Source organism: Pagrus pagrus (genome assembly GCF_965226575.1).
Source record: "Pagrus pagrus genome assembly, chromosome: 6".
Classification (NCBI taxonomy): Eukaryota; Metazoa; Chordata; class Actinopteri; order Spariformes; family Sparidae; genus Pagrus; species Pagrus pagrus.
This window is the reverse complement of record NC_140190.1, coordinates 18,740,902-18,760,090: the sequence shown is the minus strand read 5'-3', so window position 1 is coordinate 18,760,090 and position 19,189 is coordinate 18,740,902. Positions and strand designations below refer to the sequence as shown.

Below are 19,189 nucleotides of genomic sequence, written 5' to 3'. Positions count from 1 at the left end.
CAGTGACTCAACAGTGGCAGTTTGTCTCCCAGGGCGCAAAGTGTTAGATTTACATCCACTGTATTTATCTGCACTCGTGCACTGAAGTGCTGATAAGTGACTCTCAGAGGCCAAATCAGTGTCTTTTATGTGTTATAGTGTCTACTCAGATATTACACAGTGTCTCTGAGAGTCATTACTGTCCATATTTGTTATGGTACAGTAAGTGAACCAATCTGGGACTTTCTTCTTCTGTCAAAGATAAATACAAACTGGTGCATCATAGTGCTTCAGTGGTCTTCACATACCAAAAAGGAGAAAATAACAACAAGGCTAAAAGGTTTGCTCTGCATGCATGCAAAATAATAACTAGCCAAAAAAAAGAAAAGCAGGGGAAAAAATATTGTTCCAATCAAGTTCAAGTACGACAACAGAATCAACATTTTATAATGTATTTTTCAAATGATGATATCCTGTTTCAGCATGATGCTATTTTAAGGTGTGTGCACAGAATTACATGACATCACTTTTATCCAACCTTAAACCCACAAAAACACAAAATCTCACAAATCTCTCACATGAAAATAACCAAAACTGTTTTGTCCAAAAAAAAAGATCATGTTCATCATGTGTGGCCCAGTTGCCAAAGAGTGAGAAAATATGTTTTTATGGCCTTTTAATTAGTAATTTCTATCAAAGTCCTACATTTCAGCAAACAGAGCAAAGGCTACACTGGACAATCAACATTTAATCATTTTTATTTTACCTTTATTTAACCAGGAGAGTGTCAATAAGATTGAGGATCCCCTTTTTTTAAACGGACACCTGGCCAAGACAGTCAGCATCATAAAAACACAAAGTTATAGACAGGACACACAAAAAGGACACAACATACAATAAAGAAGGGGGCTACATTTCAACAAGAGAAATATCTGGGAGACTTCAGACTTTCTGAAAGGGAGCACATCACTTTCTCTAATATAAAGTCATAAATCTTTACCTTTTGTGCACTTGTATATGACCTTGTTACTTTATTACAAGAAACCAGAGAGACAGTTTAATAAATCATCTTTAAAGTACACTTCTTAAACCACTGTAGTGTTGGTAAAAGTCCACCTGAGGATGTTTAAAAGCAGCTGTGCGGTGTCCAAACAGCCAATGCGAGTCAGTATCCCATCAGTTGACAGCCATGTACGTTAATCTGGTTGCCAGAATCTCTGCCTCTCCCACAACCTCGACCGACAGCTCGATAACAGAGGGAACAGAAAGATGGGAACAAAGCCGGCATCGCCAACAAGGCGGCAAACAAATGCTAACACTGCTGCTACTGCCAAAAAACGCCCATCCCCACAATTTATTGCCCTTTTCTTAGACTTATTCAGCGTTTTCATCATATACCGACCCGCCACACCCCCTGCCAAAAGAACCAGAATGTGTCTGTGTGATGAGGTGGGGGGATTAAAAAAAGAAAACGAAGCAACAAGATCGGCCCTTTCTTTTTCTTAAGAAAGACTAGAAATGAAGCTTTGTGCACGTCCGCTGCTGTGGCATATTTGAAAGGTCTGGCCCGGCTGCTTTTGTGTCACCAGCATAAAGGGGATTGAGGGAAAACACAAACTGAACCACTGTGCCGTTGTGGCTCTGGCTATTAGTCAACGTGACGGCCTTTGCAGATGCTAATGGTGTATAGTGTGTCCCTGCCGGCCTCCCTCCTCCCAGAACGTGGCTATCTGATAGCACAAAGGCCTTCAGCTGGAGGTTGACTTTTCCCCCTTTCTTTTCAAGGCTGCTACAAAGTCATTAGGCTTTTTTCACTCCTTTTCCCTTGTTTTTAAGAAAACAGGGGAATATAATAGCCACACAGAAAACAAAAAGTTGACATGAGGCAGTTAGCTCCATGTGTAAAGCCTCAGGTGATGGTAGGGAGGATGAGGCCTGCCCACCCCCTCTACATCCATCCCTCCCCACGGCGCTGTCCTCTGAGCAATGTGGAGATGAAGTAACAACCAGGCTCTTGTGAAAGAAGAGAGGATGCCCAGGAGTGGAGGACCTCTGGACTCTGACTTATTAATCAGTCAGGCCCTCAGCTGCCTGCCTGCCTCTCCCTAGCTGCTGCCTCAGGCTGCAACATGTCTGCAGCCTGCTCCGGGTTGAGATAACAGCCTGCAGAGTTAAATACTCTGAGGGGTTGCTCAGACCTGGGGCAGAGGCCTCCTCACAACAGCACACAGGTCATTGCATCCAGAAGCAACCAGCTGTAGGATAACAGCAGACTAATGGAAACACACGTACAGGCAACACAACTCTCCGAGGACGAGAGTGAACCAGCTGATGATGTTTGACTTACCAGGTTATCATCTCAATAACTATCAGATTAAACTTAGTATCTTCATCCATCAGAGTCAGTTGTACTTATTTTTTTTGTGCTTTTGGCACCACAAGCCGAGTGCCATCTAGTTTAATTATGATGGAGAGAAGGCGGACATCTTTAGGCTGATATCTCGCAAACAAACAATCTAGATGGATAAATAGCACAACGGGCAAGAGGAAAGATATGTGTTTTTGATTCTTGGGTATATTTGTCCTTCAAACCTCAATTTTTAAACTGATACACTGGATGAAATAGTTGTTGTCCAGTGAAAATGCTTTGGGTAATTTTACAAGCATGTCTGTTATTTATTGCTTTAAATGTTATATTCTGATATTTCGTTTTTGTTCTGATGGCTGTGGTTAAACAAATACATAAAAATAATGAATTAAATATCTCTCTATTGTTATTACCATCGTTACCACCATATTTGTTTCATCCAGCCCGTATGTATGTGCAGTCAGGGCATTGCTGTAAAATAACTTAATGCTCAGTCCATCTCTGCCTGAATAAACAAAGGTACATGGATGAAAGGTCCTTCAAACTAAAGTTTACAATTGTAGAGGAATCTGAGGTTATCAAGTACTGGCATCAACGTGACCCTGGCAAACCAAAGTGTCTACTTCAGCTTTAACATTGAGATTTGAAAATATTTCCATAATAATTGGGCCAACTGAAAATCCTATATTCTCAGAAGCTAGAAAAGAGCGACTAAATGCACCTTGAGATGAGACGGTTTTGTCAACTTTTCTGCATTTTATTCAAGCTTCTCACTGGGTAAAGGTTCAGGTTAATGGACATCGTTCAAGGCAAAAATAAAAAAATAGAAAGAAAGAGTGTAACACTGTAAGTGGACCAGCTGACACGTCATGAAAAAACTCATTTTTATTTGTCAATTTTATTTCCACTTTTTTCTTTTCAACACAAATTTAATAAATAAAGCACATCTGATGGGGTACACCATGCAAACATTACTTTCTACAACATAAAACGCTTTTTTGAACCAACTCACCAATTTTCTGTTACACAAGCGTGTCACTCTGCATACACGTGCTGTACATGATAGTATCTCCATGACTTTCCATTAACTCTACCTGTACAGAATGGACAGGATACTATATATTTATACCCATATACACATGAATGAAAAGATGGGGCTAACGCAGTCTCTCACTCATCTTTCAGTCAAACATCAGACTGTTTTTTCAAGCGGAGAAGAGTGAGTGGATTTCTACATAGGTGATGGAAAGAGTCCAAATGACGGAGATGGAGATGCAGAGAGTGGATATGAGATGAGAATGAGGAAGAAGCACAAGAGCAGTGTGGAAACATCCAGCCTTGGACAGTGGCTTCAAGACGGAAGTTTAAAATTACCTACCAGCATGTACGATATTTTCCTTTTTACTTAGCTTTGAGGACGATTCCTGCTCATTTAGACACTCAGACAGGAAAAGAGAAGTGGATCGGTGCAGTGTACATGTGCATGGACATAACTGACCAAATAAACAAAAGGACATTAAACCTGGTGCAGATTTGAAATTAATTGCGAAAACCCACCTACCCACATGTGACTGATGGAACTGGTCAAGATGGACTAGGCACTAAACTGAGAAAGACTAAAGCACAGGTCCGAAATAGAGATACAGTGTCATAGCTTTACAAGACAAATTGTTTACCTCTAAACTGGTTCTTCTTGTATTTTTAAAATGTTACTATGACAAACCTTTTTTAATTGATGGCGTTATATGGCTGATGAGAGACAAAGTCCTAATTATTAGCACGTAATCAGTTAAAAAAAACGGCAGCACTTTGTTTAATAATGTGTCTAAGTCATCCATCTATTATATTTTTTAACTATTTCTGTTTTGGATGTTGCTTTATTATCTGTCAGTTGCAACATGGGGACAGTACAGATGAAACGTTAATGTACAAACATCACACACACGGACAAAGAAATAAACAAAAGGTAAGCAATGTGCATTTGGCAAATAAAATTGTCAAATAAACCCCATTCGATCGAAAAAATAAGAAATAAATCTATCCATAATATAGTTTCCAACACCTTCCGGTCGTATCTGGGTAATGAAGAAGTAAGAGTGTTGACTGGAGGGAAGCTGCATATTGAACCAAGTAGATTTAAGGTGAGAAGACATCTCGTTCAGGGGGAAATGCAGAGTACAGCTGCAACCTGGAGAGATAACTTAAGTGCTTTGGGATCCTAAGTGCAACAAAAAAAAAAAAGAAGTTGAGGTGGTGTCATGGCGTATTTTAGGAGCACCAGGCGAGATAAAGGTATGAAACTCTAACCTATTTCACCCACCGGGAAGAGTGCCAGTGGCGTTTCTTTTTACAGAGATCAGTGAAGACGCAAACTTCTTTAATCACATGTACACTAACACCATCAGCTGAAGAAAGAAAAAAAAAATATGTGAGCACATAGAGTCTCATTTATTGAAATTGCGAGGTCAGATGTCTGACAACACTGTGCAAGCTTCTCATTTCCCTCCAGCTCTGATCGTGTTTGGGCTCCTGTGCACAAGTCCCGCTGTTAAGCCAAGGACAGTCTGAAAAGCTTGAAAACTGTTCCTCCATCTTGTCTCTTGGTTTAGATCCATCTTTCCATCAGGGTCAAAGCGGGACAGGGAGCCAAGCAATGGATTTTAAAATCAGGTGAGTAGTGTGGCAGGGCCAGGGGGTGATGACGGTCATTTACAGATTTAGTCGTCTTTGTTCAGTGCATTTCTCTGTTGTGATCCATGAATCTACTTTCAATAGTTCTGTAAGAGAAGGAGGGAAGGGACAACAGATCAGATATACAATACCTGTAGTACACAGATTTAAGATCTTAACATATACTATTATTTAATAAATGATCAATTTGTTATTCAATAATAATTGTATTGGAATGAGTTGATGTTGCTGCATTGCTGATGATCATTTCAGTACAGGTGAGTTCTGCTGTCAAGTACAGAGACAAATACCTGCTTCTCTTATTTTTCCTTGTGAAGAGCTTCTATGAAGGCTTCAAGTTTCTCCTGGATCTCACGAACTTTCTCTGCAGGAAAACACAAAGTAGGTTGATTAGCCAAACTCTTGATAAATACACAAAATACTGACAAAAAAATAAAAAACATATTTAAAAAACACTTCAAACAATGTCCAATTAATTGATTAGTTTTGATTCCAGAAAGGCTTTTTAAGAAAAATTCCAAGAATTCATTCAATTCTTCAGATTTATAAATGTGAAGAGCCGCTGTTTTCTCCTATAATACTTAAATAAATCAGCACCTACTTTAATGTGTAATTGTTTGTCATTTTTTAAATAGATAAATGGAAAAAAAATAATGATTAATGATTTCTCACATGTGAGGACTTGCAACTTGTATGTGTTCTAAATCAATGTAAGGCCATCATCTTTTGGTTTTGGACTATTGATTAAAAAAAAAAAAAAAATTGCAATGGACATTTTTTTTTTCCTGATGTTTAAAGGTCAAATTTGTAAGAAAGTTGATTGTTGAGGCTCAATCTTAACTTGTCAAATACTGATGCTTTGGGTTGGTGAGAAAATTATCATTGGATATACATTAGCAATTACAGTAATCATTGGTTGCAGCTCCACTCAGATGAATGTCTGCTTTTTCAACTGTTGGTCTGACAATGCAAGACATCTGAAGGAAACAATTTTAGTACTAACGTACTAAATGAAGCAACAAAGGACGGGCAGCAGGCTGTAAATTTGCTTTGAAAAAGAGAAATAATTAAACAATATATCTCATCCTGACAGTATATATATTAATGCAGGTGGAAATTCCCTCATATTTTTCACCAAAACACCAGATGGTCGCCTCTAACACTGACAGCCAAACCTCAAGGCAGACCTCCATCACACATCTGATGGTGAAGGCTTGTGTGCCCTTTCTCAGTTAGCATAGACCACATCAAAGCTCCTCACCCTCCCATTCTCATGGTATGTACCTCACGGGCACGTTGCTAATGGACAGAAGGAGACGCCATAACAACAACATTTCACATGAAAGGAGGGGAATCTACTGGAAAAACAGTCAGTCACCTCTCTTCATGAATACACTCCTATTGTCCGGAGACTGCATAAGACGAGCAATCCTTCCACCCGACATGTACTGTCACACGAGACGAGCGAGCCATCTAAAGCAGTCTTAATCGCTGATTAAACAGTGGCTGAAGGAAGTCTGTGGGCCAACACTGAAAAAAGGAAGCTGTGGCTCCCAATGCCAGCTGCACCTCCAGGCCTGGCTGGCTCTCCAGCTTCCCTGTCACCCTCGCTAATCTGTCTGGATCTCCCCCAAGCACAAACTCAAACACCGGCTCTGAAGAACAAACTAGCACTGCTCCATCTTGATCAATCAGCCACACGAGATCCATAGGCGACCTTTTGTCGATTGTTTTCCTATGAGGAGGCCCAATGAAAACAGTTTTAAAAAGACTTGTCCGTTTTCAGGGGGATGAATCATTGTGGTTTGGACCTCAGAGCAACAGTGTCCCGAGTGTCCATTTCAGGTCGGCACAAAGGTGATGACTGTGTGCGTGCTTTAGGGTGAAACTAAATATCGTAGTCAGGGGCTTGTGTGCAGCCCCCTTTTGATGGGAGCACGGCTGCCGAGGTATCCTTTTCCTGACGGGTGAAAAGCACACGGCCGTGAGAGACGCAGTCACACCCCCACACACGTCTCGAAACACTCGCAGAGCTGAGAAGTGCTGGATAACACACACATATGCACAGGTAGGAAAAATTAACTGACAGCCAGAAAAGCTTTGCACTGAAACACACAGACCCTACATCACCTCAATGTCTGGAAAACCAGCAAGAGCTGTACAGTCATGCCACCTCCACCTCTTTTAACCTTCCTACACACTTGGTGCTGGCAGGTGGGGGAAAAAAAATCCCCGGCCTTTGATACTCTGTTAACACACTCAGGCAAGATGGCAGGGCGTTAGGTGGAGATTACAACACCTAATGGAGGCATTAAGGGGGCCTGTCGGGGGGCATGCTGACAAGTCACTGCAGCAGGTGTGGGGTTGAATGAAACATAACCCCGCGATACGCCATTCCAACATACAGCCGACCGCAGGGCACAGCTCAAAGGCAACTGACAGAGTTCAGCCGCGTGGGCTGTGTGCCCGACCACAGGACAACATAGCTCAATCCAAGCCAATCAGAGCAGGATTACCAACATCTGTCCGACCTGAGGAGAAAGAGATGTGCGGTAGAAGGGGGTGGAGTTTTGGTTGGTGTTAGAAAAGGAGGACTGTCAGATCATCAAAACATGGGAAATCCCCTGGCTCAGGCTTCAAAGCCTCTAACAGGGTTTAGATGTGGCTGATGATAAGGTGCTCTGCGGAGTCTGTGTTTCAGATGCAGACCGATTAACACGGGTCAAACATTGAGGATCCTGCCAACTGTCGGGCAGACATGACAAGCTCTGCGGAATCACTGGGCAGCAGTGGCCGAGATTAGAGGGCTTGTGATAAGAAAAGAAACAGGTTTGATTCCCCAGATTGGCTGGGAAAACTTACAGCGGGCTTAAATGATTCTGCCTCACTTCAACACCTGCTGCTGAGGCAACTATTGATCCAGAGCTACAGTGGAGTACAGCACGGAGCTGTGACTGTGCAGGGTGGCTCTTGTACAGAGTGTAAAGCCATGTGTGCCTATACAAATTTGACTTGACATCACAACATATGAGACCCTTTAATCTTGGGCCACATTTACGTTGACATTGGAACTGCATAAAAAATTTAGCAAAGTGTGGGGGGGCCAATGTGGCAAGAAGATGTCCTGGAGGAGCGTGAGCCAATGTAATCTGGCAAGGCCCTTCAGCAGCCAATCAAATATGAGCAAGCGTATGTTCCTGGTGGGTTTCTTGATAATGTGAAGTCCATATTTCCCTGTTTACCTTGCAAATGTCACAATGAAAAATAAAATACGGCACCTGAAGCAACACACCAGCAACGTTATATCTTACATTTTTTTCAATGCAAGGCTAAGAGCTGAAAGTCACATTTAATTTATTTTGACAGATATTGTGATTGTGATGACAATCAAGAAATTGGTATTTTTTGCATGTCATTTTCACTGAAAAATATAAAATATAATACATATAAAAATTATTATATGACAAACAAGCACATTTCCATACATTTAGAGATTATTATATGTAGGCTGGGGTTCTTCATTTATAATGCTATGTTGTGACACAATTTAGCTTTGTCAAAAAATTGCAGCTCCTGCAACTTGAATATCACACTTGGCCATACTGACAGTTACTAAAACTTGACTTCTTTCATCGAATTTTCATCGTCTTGACAATACCTCGAGATAAATGCCACCAAAAATGTTATTTTTTAAATGCAGGTATGTTTCACCTCGATTCAAATAAGAAAAAAAATCTCAACAAATCCTCAGGAAGACCAAAAGAACAGACACTACGATGGTATAACTGAATGACAATCAAGTGCAGAGTAAATATTGCAGTACGTGTCATCAGTTTCAGGATGTAAGTTAAAGAAATGTTGGGATCTGGACCAAAAACCTTTGTCGTCTGTGTCCGTCACAATGTTTAGAAAATTACCAGCCACCTATCCTGTCATATGTTTTAGTTCTACCTAAGTTTTACTACCTGCACAATTAGAGCTCCACCACGATATTTAGGAGAGAAGACAGCCAACCCATGGACCATTTCCTTACAGCAGGCTGCTTAATGACTTTAAAATGAGCCCACAGCAGCTTTTAAGAGCCCAGGAGGCCACCGGTGAATGTGAATGGCGTCTTTCAGAAAAGCCAATATTCTGTGGATAAAAACTGTGAGAAACAGATATTTATTTCCCCCAGCACCATCTGTTTGCCACCAAAAGACAGCAGCAAGAGGAAGAAAAGGCCACAACAAGGCTTTCTTTTCACCGTCCTGTGGAAATGCAACAAAACACAGTGGGCAGAGTCACCATTGCCTGTTCCTCACTGAGCAGCAGTGGGAGTAGCGATCTAAAACTCCATTTAGGCCCCTGTTTACCTAAGAGATGAGCCCCAAAACACAGTCATTCAACCGCTCACCCCTTTATCTGGTCATGAATATTCCCATAATCCTCTGGCCTCTATCCCAGAGGCCCCTTCTATATAATGCTGGGTGTTGTGCGGGTTGGTGCGGGTGGAGGGACTCTCGCCCATTGACAGAGAGAGGGAGAGAGTGAGGGGAGCTTTTTTCCTCCCAATCCCCCCTTTCAAGGCCTTCTCTCGGCTGATCTCCACATGAAATGATATCTCATTCACTCTCACTCTGTAGAGTCCTCTAAGCCTGCTACGGCCGAAGCGCTGGCAGAAGGAGTCCTGAGCCACAAAGCCTTTAATTGACATGTAATTAGACTGTGAAACTGCGTGGCCCTGCTGGACAAGTAGCCAACACGGAGGTGAGGGAGAGCAGAGGAAAGAAAAAGATGAGCGGACAGGGAGGCCTGCAACTTACCATGAGATGAAAAATAAATTATTGCTCTTACTAAGGGAGATGACCACTGTTCTGTAACAGAAAGGGTTGTGAAAAAGTGGCAACAGAAAGTTTTCAGCAGATGAAGTTTGGTGCAAAGGTTGAGGCTACTTTAGCATGCTGCTCTTAAAATGTGCTACTGACAAGCTCACAGCATGGTCACTGGAGAGAGTGGGGCGCAGGGTTTGGTTCCTGTCCCAACCTGTCATCATTCACAAGGAAACTTTTTATATCTCATGACGGCCAGGGTCAGCGTGTAGGTGGGGACACTGAACGTTTAAATGATCTGCTGTTTCCTTCTCTGAAAGCCGATCTCTTAATGTAACAAACAGAAAAGCCACTTTCCTTAGCATGCTGCTTGATTTGTCACTAAATCTGGATTGTCACGCTATAAAAAACTGAGCCATGGGAGACATGGGCTGAGGGAGAGCGGAGATGTCGACGGCCCCAACGCCATGTCGGTGACAGAGCAATGAATCAGCCCTCGCACTCACGGCTCTTATCTATAAAACAGATGCCTGGGACAGAGCAGCCCAACCTGGGGAAAGACATACGTAGGTCTGAACAGGTCAAAGCGTGGGGTCGGCCAGAGGGCAGACTAAACAAAAACGGGGAGAAATCCTTTGAAAAGAGCCAGGTGACGACTGTTGTTGGCCTGTGTGGTGCTTGTGCCTTTGAAAAGCAAGAGGATTTTAGTGCAGGGGTCATAAAGATGAAGATTGGATGTGGTTTTAGCTTTAAGCCTGATGGTTTCAACTGAGGAAAGCTACAGCTGTGATTGTAAATGATGCTGATGCAACACAGACTAGCTGATAAACAGTTATTTCCCATGCCCATTCTTTGAAAATGAACAGGGCTGAGACAGTAAGTCTGCTTATGACTTATAACATGGTGTAAATCACATTAGTCAGGAGTCCGAAGCTTTCTGAGACACACCTTTTGCAGTCAATTGGAGCCCTGTGCTGAGGCTAAGTGGCAATCAATCTTGAGTAACCACATGGAGATGCCTGGGGATGTGAGGCTGACAGGTCTGGTTTAAACTGAGATCCCATCATACTCCCTCAGAGAAACACCACACTGTTGAATCAGCCACAGGTGTGTGAACCCAGTTAACTAATGATGAACTCCAGAGTAAGCATACAACACAAAAACACGCTCACCTTCAGCCCTGCTGATAACTGGGCGTAAATGGAAAGAATTGTTTTTTAATCACCGTCTCTCAGTTCCTTCTTGACACGGCACTGACCCCAAACAAGACGACAGAGAGAGATAAGAAAGGAAAGCTCTCCTCTTCCCTTTGCTGCCCTCAGGTAAATACATGTTACCAGCTGCTCTGGACCCCACACACACACACACACCGTCACATCCATATAACACTGAAGAGACACCTGGAATTCCTTTGAATTCCTCGAGCAAAAAGGCCTGTTCAGGCCCACTGGCTGGAGTCACTGGACAGCAGGTGTTATTCTTGCAAAGACAGAAAAAGCAGTAGTTCTGCCACAGAAAGTGCCAAATTCCCCCTCATAAAAGGTAACGTTACTACACTAGAGATTTTCAAGAACTACTTCATCCTTTCCTCGAGACTCAAACATGCCAGCATAAATACAATTCATCCTCAATAGCTAGCTGATCTTTTTATGCACTGCATTAACTAGCATCATAATTTCAGAGATTTTGGGCATGTGTTAATGTGACTGGGCTGTCACAATAACTACTTGTGTTGGATGATATACTGTCCCACAAATAATTGCGATTAACAATATTATTGCCATTTTAAGACTTTTATACTTTTGATATAATATTATAATAGCATGATGATACAAGTACATTGTTTCAAAGAGCAATTCACTTTTAATCCTTAAGAATATTCAGACATCAGAATTTGGTTGTGAAACACATCAACAGTAGAGTGCATACCTCCACCGAGGCCCACAAGACCCAGAATTTCTGTTTATTAACTATTCAACAATAAATCAAGAGGAGGGTAAAAGCTTAGGTTTGCGTTTTTTCACCTACAACAGAGAAGGGAGTATATGGTTTTCCTATTACCTCATCCTAACCAGCATCTGATGTCAGCTCTGTGTGTGTGTGTGTGTGTGTGTGTGTGTGTGTGTGTGTGTGTGTGTGTGTGCATGTGTGTGAGTGACGGCAGGATCAGTGGGAATGTGTCCCTGGTGGCCACACTGTGCTGGAAACGTGAACAGAAGCCTCGCTGAAGTTCCCCTCCCATCACACAACTCCTTTTCTTTCCTACATTCCCACACTTGCTCTCTCTCTCTCTCTGTCTTGCTCCCTGAGGAGAATGAAAAATGGCTTCACATCCTCCTTCATAGTTTTTACTTCTTTATCACCACTTCCATTATCACCTCTTGATCGGTTGTCACCTAAAACACACAGCTCTTTTTCCTTGTTTCTTCAGTCCAGTGGATTTATTTCCTGAGTTTGTGTCAAGGGAGGAAATTCAGAAGCAGCCACATCACCTGCAGATGGTTTATCAGCCAACTAAACCTGACTGTCAATGGTGTTACAGCGACATCGCTAACATCTGGTAATGAGTGGTGTGGTTAAAATAAGCAATTTAACAAAGATACTTGAGTCCTTGGTCTGCGCCAGTTTCAACAGCCGAGCCCCCTGGCTAGTGATCAACAGCTGTATTATCAAGAGTTTGTCAATCAGAGCCTGGATAGCTGCGTATGTCTTAGAAAGACATTCCTGGTTGTTGACATGAGAGGCAGGATGGATGAACCACAGTCAAGGAGGAAGCGAGAAAGACGGGAAGGGAATAAGGGGGAAGAGATGGATGATGGGAAAGTGGAAAGAGGCTCAGGTCATGACTTTGGTAAATGGGGGCAGGTGGCGGGTGGGAGCTTCGATGGAGCGAGGTGAAGGAGGAAAAGAAAGACAAGCCGAGGTGAAAGAGACTCCTGTGTTTTACAGCGGTTTAAAAAAATATGCACGGAAGAGTATAACAGACAGAAGACAGATGTGAAGAGGAAGTGAGTACAGAAGAGTGAATGAAACAGAAGAGATGCCACATGCTTAGTTTAAGTCTTGCTTCTTATACTCTGTCTTGTGAGAAGAGAGGGTCGTGAGGGAGGGAGTGGAGAAAGGAGCAAGTACGAGAGAAAAACTAGCAGACAAGTCATCTATTCCTTGCATTCGTCATCTAACTGGATTTAACATTGTGAATTGAAGTCCACCTCCGCTGTAATTCAATTTAATTATTGGTTTCACATATACATTTTTTGCTCTCTTTCATATATCATACATCTCACTTCCTTCTTCACAGCACAGTCCATATCTCATTTCAAACGTGTGCATGCCATTTAAAAACTAGTCCTCTACCTACGCCAACGCAGGCCTCTTTGATTCAAACAAGCCTTATCCAATATCAAATAAAACATAGAAATCCACGAGAACCAGATTTTTATTTGGAACCACATCAAATTGTACTCGCTCATAGATACCAGCCACTTAAATGCGGCTGATTCTTTTCATCAAGATCTATGCAATATTCCCTGAGAAACACTTGATCTTGTAATGTTAAAGAAAGTGAGAAAAAATTCCTTGATCCGTCCCTTTATCTAGATCCGCACCAAAAGTTAATGGGGTCTATTCTCGGACAAGACCCATCCTCCATCCAAGTTTTGTGGAACTCTGTTTAGTATTTTTTGTGTAATCCTGCAGACAATCCACGAAACCGCCCCACGGACATGCGGCGAAAACATAACCTCTTTGGCGGAGGTAACTATCATAACTGTCACAACTATAAATAGATTCTGGATTTTACTTTATATTTTATTCCTATTTAATCATAATTATATGTTGAATATTGTTTTGATCCCTATTTCAAGTTGTATTCGTGAAGCAATTGCCAAGACAAATTTTTTGTATGCCTTCAAACTTGGCTAATAAACCCGATTCTGATTCTAATTCTGAACTGGAACAATGTTGGGTACTTGGTTTAATTATTTGAATTAGTTTAATTTAATACAGGACCTCTTCAAAAACTCAATTTATGAAAAAATCTAATTTCTGAAACTAAGTACAGGCAGTATCAAAACAAGGGCAGCAGGAAAGAAGCTTTTTATCAACTGTCACTAATCGAGCATTAGACTTGGTGCAAAGAACGGCGTCTTAAGGTGCAGAAAAATACGTTTACAATTGTTTTATGGTGTTTGCAATAGAAAAGAAGTAAGAATGGTAACTTCGGAAGTTGCTTTCACACAACATTAACAGCACAGGATTAGATAAAATGCAGGAGGGGCAGCTTCAACTGTGCCAGTGTTATGACAACTGTGCATCTACCGTTTGTGTACTTGATGCTCCCAGGGAGAAAATGGATCATTTGGCAGCAACTTTGCAGTCTGAGGTTTCCTCCAACGACGGAAAAAAACAAACCTATACACCGCTAAGCCTCCTTAGTTTACAGAGATACAGAGAGATACTGCTGACTAACTAGTGTCTGTTTAATTGAGAGATAGACAAGATAATGGCAGGAAGAGTGGGAATGAGTGTCAGAGAGGGAGCAACAGAAAAGAAAAGAGCAAAGGAATGAGAGATATAGAAGCAAGCCAGTGTGATAGAGAGAGTGATGAGAGGAAAGACAACAACAGAGAGAAGTGTTGATGGAAAAACAAAACGACAGAGGAAGTAATTCAAATTCATAAAGGTCATATTGAAGTAAGAGTGCACGTAAGGGCAACAGTCCCCAATGTGCCGAAGAGCAGACAGTCTGCCCACTAACTCGCTGCATAAAACCACTCCCACGTTCCAAAACGCAGACCAGTTGACCCAGGTCGTGTCTACACTGATGTGGATTTGTGATTTGAATTTCCTTTTTTCATTGTTTTGGCTTTTTATACATAATAAGATGGCATTTTCAAGTCCTGAAAAAGAGAATTTTCAAAAGACAATATGTACAGTTAAGAGTGATTATTGATGACACAGATTTATGTTGTAGTGTGGATGGTGAAAACTTGTGTCAACCTTCAGGGACACAAACTCAATCAGACACCGTCCAAACATCTAGTAGCAAACTGGGGAAAACTTTGTGAATTCATTTTAGGTTGTATGTTAATATAGCCAAGCAGCTGTCTGACATGGATGGCAAGCTTGTTTTTTAATACTAGTATTGTATCAAAGTTTAAAATCCTGCATATCTTGACAACGTTAAAGTCGCAATATTTGACATTAACCAAAGATGTCTATGTATTGTGTTGCAGAGATATCTATTGAAGTTAGCAAGCTAACCAGCTAGCCGCTGGCCACTTTGTAGAGCTGAATTCTTACATATTGCAACTTTGTATAATGGGATAATGATTGGATTTGTGCTGTCAATGCAGCAGGACAGAAACTTGTGTTGTAAACTGATCAAATCACTATTCTCTACTCATGGTAGTAGTCCTTACAAGATGAGTGTTAAACTGCACCATTTCATTCTTTGTCATTTCAAATAAATTGTTGTGTTTCTTATGTTGATATAGATGGTGAAATGAACAGAAGAAATCTGAAAACCTTTTAACATTCACATTTTTTTCTAAATTGAGTGTGGGCACGGCCTCATTCAAACAAAATGTGCAAAATATAAATGAGCCAAAGATGCTCATGCCCCTTTCCTGCTTCATGTGTAAATTAATTCAGGAGAACACATTTTGAACAATTGGATTCAACATATGTGGGTCCATTGGTTGTATTTCTTGCTGGGTGTTTAGACAGCTTACAGTTAAATAGTCATCAATAACTTCAAAATAATCTAGTTTCCAGAAGCACAGCCATAAAAGCAACATAAGATAGGAACATAACTTGCCCTCATAAAGTCACTCGGAAAACATGAACCTGCTGTAAGGTCTGTGCAAGGCAACAACAGAGCGCTGACTACCTATACTCCTCTCCCCTCTGAACGCAGCACATGTGCACACAACACCTCAGGACGATACGTCATCCCTAACAGAGGAGCACTTCTCATTGAGCCCTCACTAATCACGCTGCTCAAAGGAGGAGGAGGAGGAAGAGGGGATGAAAGGAAACAAAGTAAGTATGAGGCTGAGAGGGCATTCCGGTGAGCAAGCCCAGACAACCAGAGCTTTATTGTATTCTGCTTCCACACGAGAGAAGGGAAAAGGAGAAAGTGACTGCATGTGCAAACATGCAAACACTTCACACATTATCACTGTTCTTGAGAGCACCCTCTGTTGACACCTTTAATTCCTTAACCCTCAAACAGCCTCAACACAAAAGCTGAAATCCATAATATTTCTGCACATTGTTGCATTCATCTGCGGCTACAAGCCTACAGCGAAGATGGTGAACACGTTGTAAAAGGTTGTGTGTAGGCCAGGTGTTCATTTGAATTAGCTTCCCCGAAAACGTGCCACCAAACTTTCTGAGAATGCAAACACAAAACAGGAAACTCACTCTAAAAAAGTTGACTGTCAAACAAATCTTTGAGTGGACGAGACTAGTCATGTTTCTGATTATGTTCAATCAGTCAATGAGAAACTATATCTCTTCTTTGGTGTGCTGCAAGACACACTGGTTAACCTTTAAGATACATGTAGAGACATATTAAAGATATACATCACAGTAACAACAATCACAATCTCCACTGTGACCAGATTTATTAATGCAATGATAGCCAAGGATAAATACCCTGGCTCCATAAAAAATTAGAAAAAATTGCCAAATGTATATAAGATTGCTTTTACTACTTGTGAAAGAGGTAGTGAAATAATTTGAAAACTCTAAGAATACTTCGAAGAAGTGAGATACAGCCACACAGGGCTGGCAGGTTATGGAAACAGTTGTATTAAAAAATGAAAGGGCTTCTATGTGGTACAATGCATTGAAATAAAATCTAAGAGTGGTTGCTGGGTAACATGAGTGATTATAATATAAGGGTATAACTCTGGAGAATCACTTTGTTTCCTTTTTGTATTTGTAGCATGACACCATATGACTACTGTCACAGGAATGTAAAGGCTGAATGGAAATATGCTTTAGACAAAGACAACAACTGTGTTTAACATATTATAAGGTATAGGACAAACAAAGCAGTGCTTGTTGCTCCATTAGACAAGTGGAACAGTTTGGTCAACAATAGGGAGGAAGTGAAACTTGTGATTTGCTTGTGACTTGTTTGTGTCCCAGTATAAGTATAATGTAAACCGCCCGTCGAGGGTGATTTACTAGTGAGCAATAAAGAATTCGTGGGACCTCGAGACAAAAGTCAGATGTTTTAGATGAATATTTCACTACCATTATCTCTCCACCACTAGACGGCATCGGGTTTTCTAGTTGCTATGATAGTCCTCACTTGGTAGGCCTACGGAAACAAGGTCTTATAAGAATGAACCTCATATTAGGTAGGGCTGCACAATATGAATATTGATATTGCAATGTGCGCATGTACAATCGTCACATTGCGGGAGGTACAACGTCAAGTACGGAAAATAAAGTCAGCTCTTTCACATTTTAGTTTGTTTGTGTTGTTGTGGCATTCCAGCTAAATGTTAAGATTGCAGCACTTGATAAATGCCAGTATGTAGTCTTTCTGCCACTCAGTGATTGTAACCATGGTGACTTCTGCCTACCGTGAAATCGCATGCATAGCCTCTAATGAGCAATAGAAGTTATCTGGTGAAAATTCCTGTATTTTCTAATATCACAGAAAACAAAAATTGAGCAAATCCAAATTGAGCAGCCCTAATATTAGGGTTGTTATGCTACCGATACCAGTGTCAGAAATGCATGATTAAGCATCAGCAAGTGAGCGAGCCTACGCACCAATGTGCTAAAATGGAATTTATTAGCCCAAAATAGGATCGTGCCACTTCCCAGCAACGTCCCGTGCACCTTTTTCCACACAAGTAGCCAATATCCATAAACAGGGAGTCATTAGTGTAATTCAAGCATGCCAGCAACTTACATCTATCCTCAGCATAACAAGTGGGTGACAGAGACAATATATCGGGTTGAAAGGGCCATAAAAATCGAGTTGTTAGGCGCATAAAGATGTTAAAATATAATTATAATACATTTTTCAATGCACTGGTGTCGGATCCGTTCAGGTATTGGAGTCCGTATTGTGAAGAAAAAAATGTTATCAGAACTCCTCTGATTCATATAGGTACAAGCATACGTGGACACACACACGTGAACGACCATATACTATATACAGCACTTCATCATGGCGTCTCACATAAATGCTTTACCTTGACTAAAGCTTAAAGTCAACAACTGACCTCAAATTCACACTGAAGAAAAGAGCTGATGTAATAATGTGTCAATAAGAGCCACAGTGTGCATGTGCGCGCAGGTGCTCGTGGCAGTGCACTGTACACAAGCAGATAAACAGCCAGGAACCGCTTTTTCTCCTGCATGGTGGAGCAGACAAACAGAAAAGAACTATTACTGCGATTTACACAGCAATTTACCAACACTTTGTAGGCAAAGTGAAAGGTTGTGGGCCACGGGGAGACAGAGAAAAAAAAGAGCATACATACACAGTCAAGGTAACGAGGGCTAAACTCAAAACTAATATGGTGTGAATACAAAAATGGTATAAAAATATGAAAAGCCTTGAAGTTAACATAACCGTTAAATCTCACCAACAGCTCCCTTGAAAAGGAGTCAGTATGTTATAAATGACAAATGTCCCATATGATATAATTTGCTGACACAAACCTTTTAGCAAAATGGTGCAGTCATGATTTATGCTCAAGTCTCTGGAAGCTCACAATATTAAATATGACATCCAACACTTCATAATAGTGTAGTAATTCTGGAAACACTCTGGGTCCAGAGCGCTTTTTCAAAATCAGGCAACTCTGCTTTTTCCAGTACAACACACTCAGACACACACAAAACACAACTTCTACAAGAAGCAATGAAGCAGCCAAGCGACATCCCAGCGGTCTCCTAAGAGGCCTGAGCTTGAACATTAGGCCTGGGCTCTGCTCCAGAGACGGCACCGTGCCATACAGCTGGTCTGGCACACGCTGACAAACACACACACCTCTTCTGCAATATACATTGTACCCCTCATTAACGGTGTTTTCACGCTCTCACTCACTGACGCACACACCTGACCTGTGTTTGTAACCTGAGCGATTCTGAGCCTGCCTGCAAGTGCAGGCAAACAGAGCTTAACAACACACTGCCCCTGGGAGCACATTTCTGCCTTTGTTAAGTGTGTTTATCCTTTCTCCCGTCTCTTATCTGTCCCTCTTTTCCCTCCTCTCTTCCCTCCTTTTCCAAAGTAGAGGTTGTCAGGTGAAGGTGGGGTCTCCACTCTGTTGCTCGTTTTTTTCCCCCTCTCCCCATCTGT

General features: G+C 41.5%; 1 protein-coding gene across 4 annotated transcripts in view; it reads right to left on the bottom strand.

The window, feature by feature from the left end:
- Window positions 1-3,214: 3,214 nt before the first annotated feature.
- Window positions 3,215-19,189, bottom strand: part of opa1 (OPA1 mitochondrial dynamin like GTPase) — a 42,148-nt gene continuing 26,173 nt past the window's right edge. For all 4 annotated transcript variants that reach the window (XM_084353994.1, XM_084353996.1, XM_084353995.1 and 1 more), the window contains 2 exons: window positions 5,329-5,402; window positions 3,215-5,124 (listed from right to left, as the gene is read on the bottom strand). In XM_084353994.1, coding sequence (XP_084210120.1) covers window positions 5,338-5,402 — 65 coding nt within the window. In that variant the 3' untranslated portion in view covers window positions 3,215-5,124; window positions 5,329-5,337. The remainder of the gene's footprint in view (window positions 5,125-5,328; window positions 5,403-19,189) is intronic.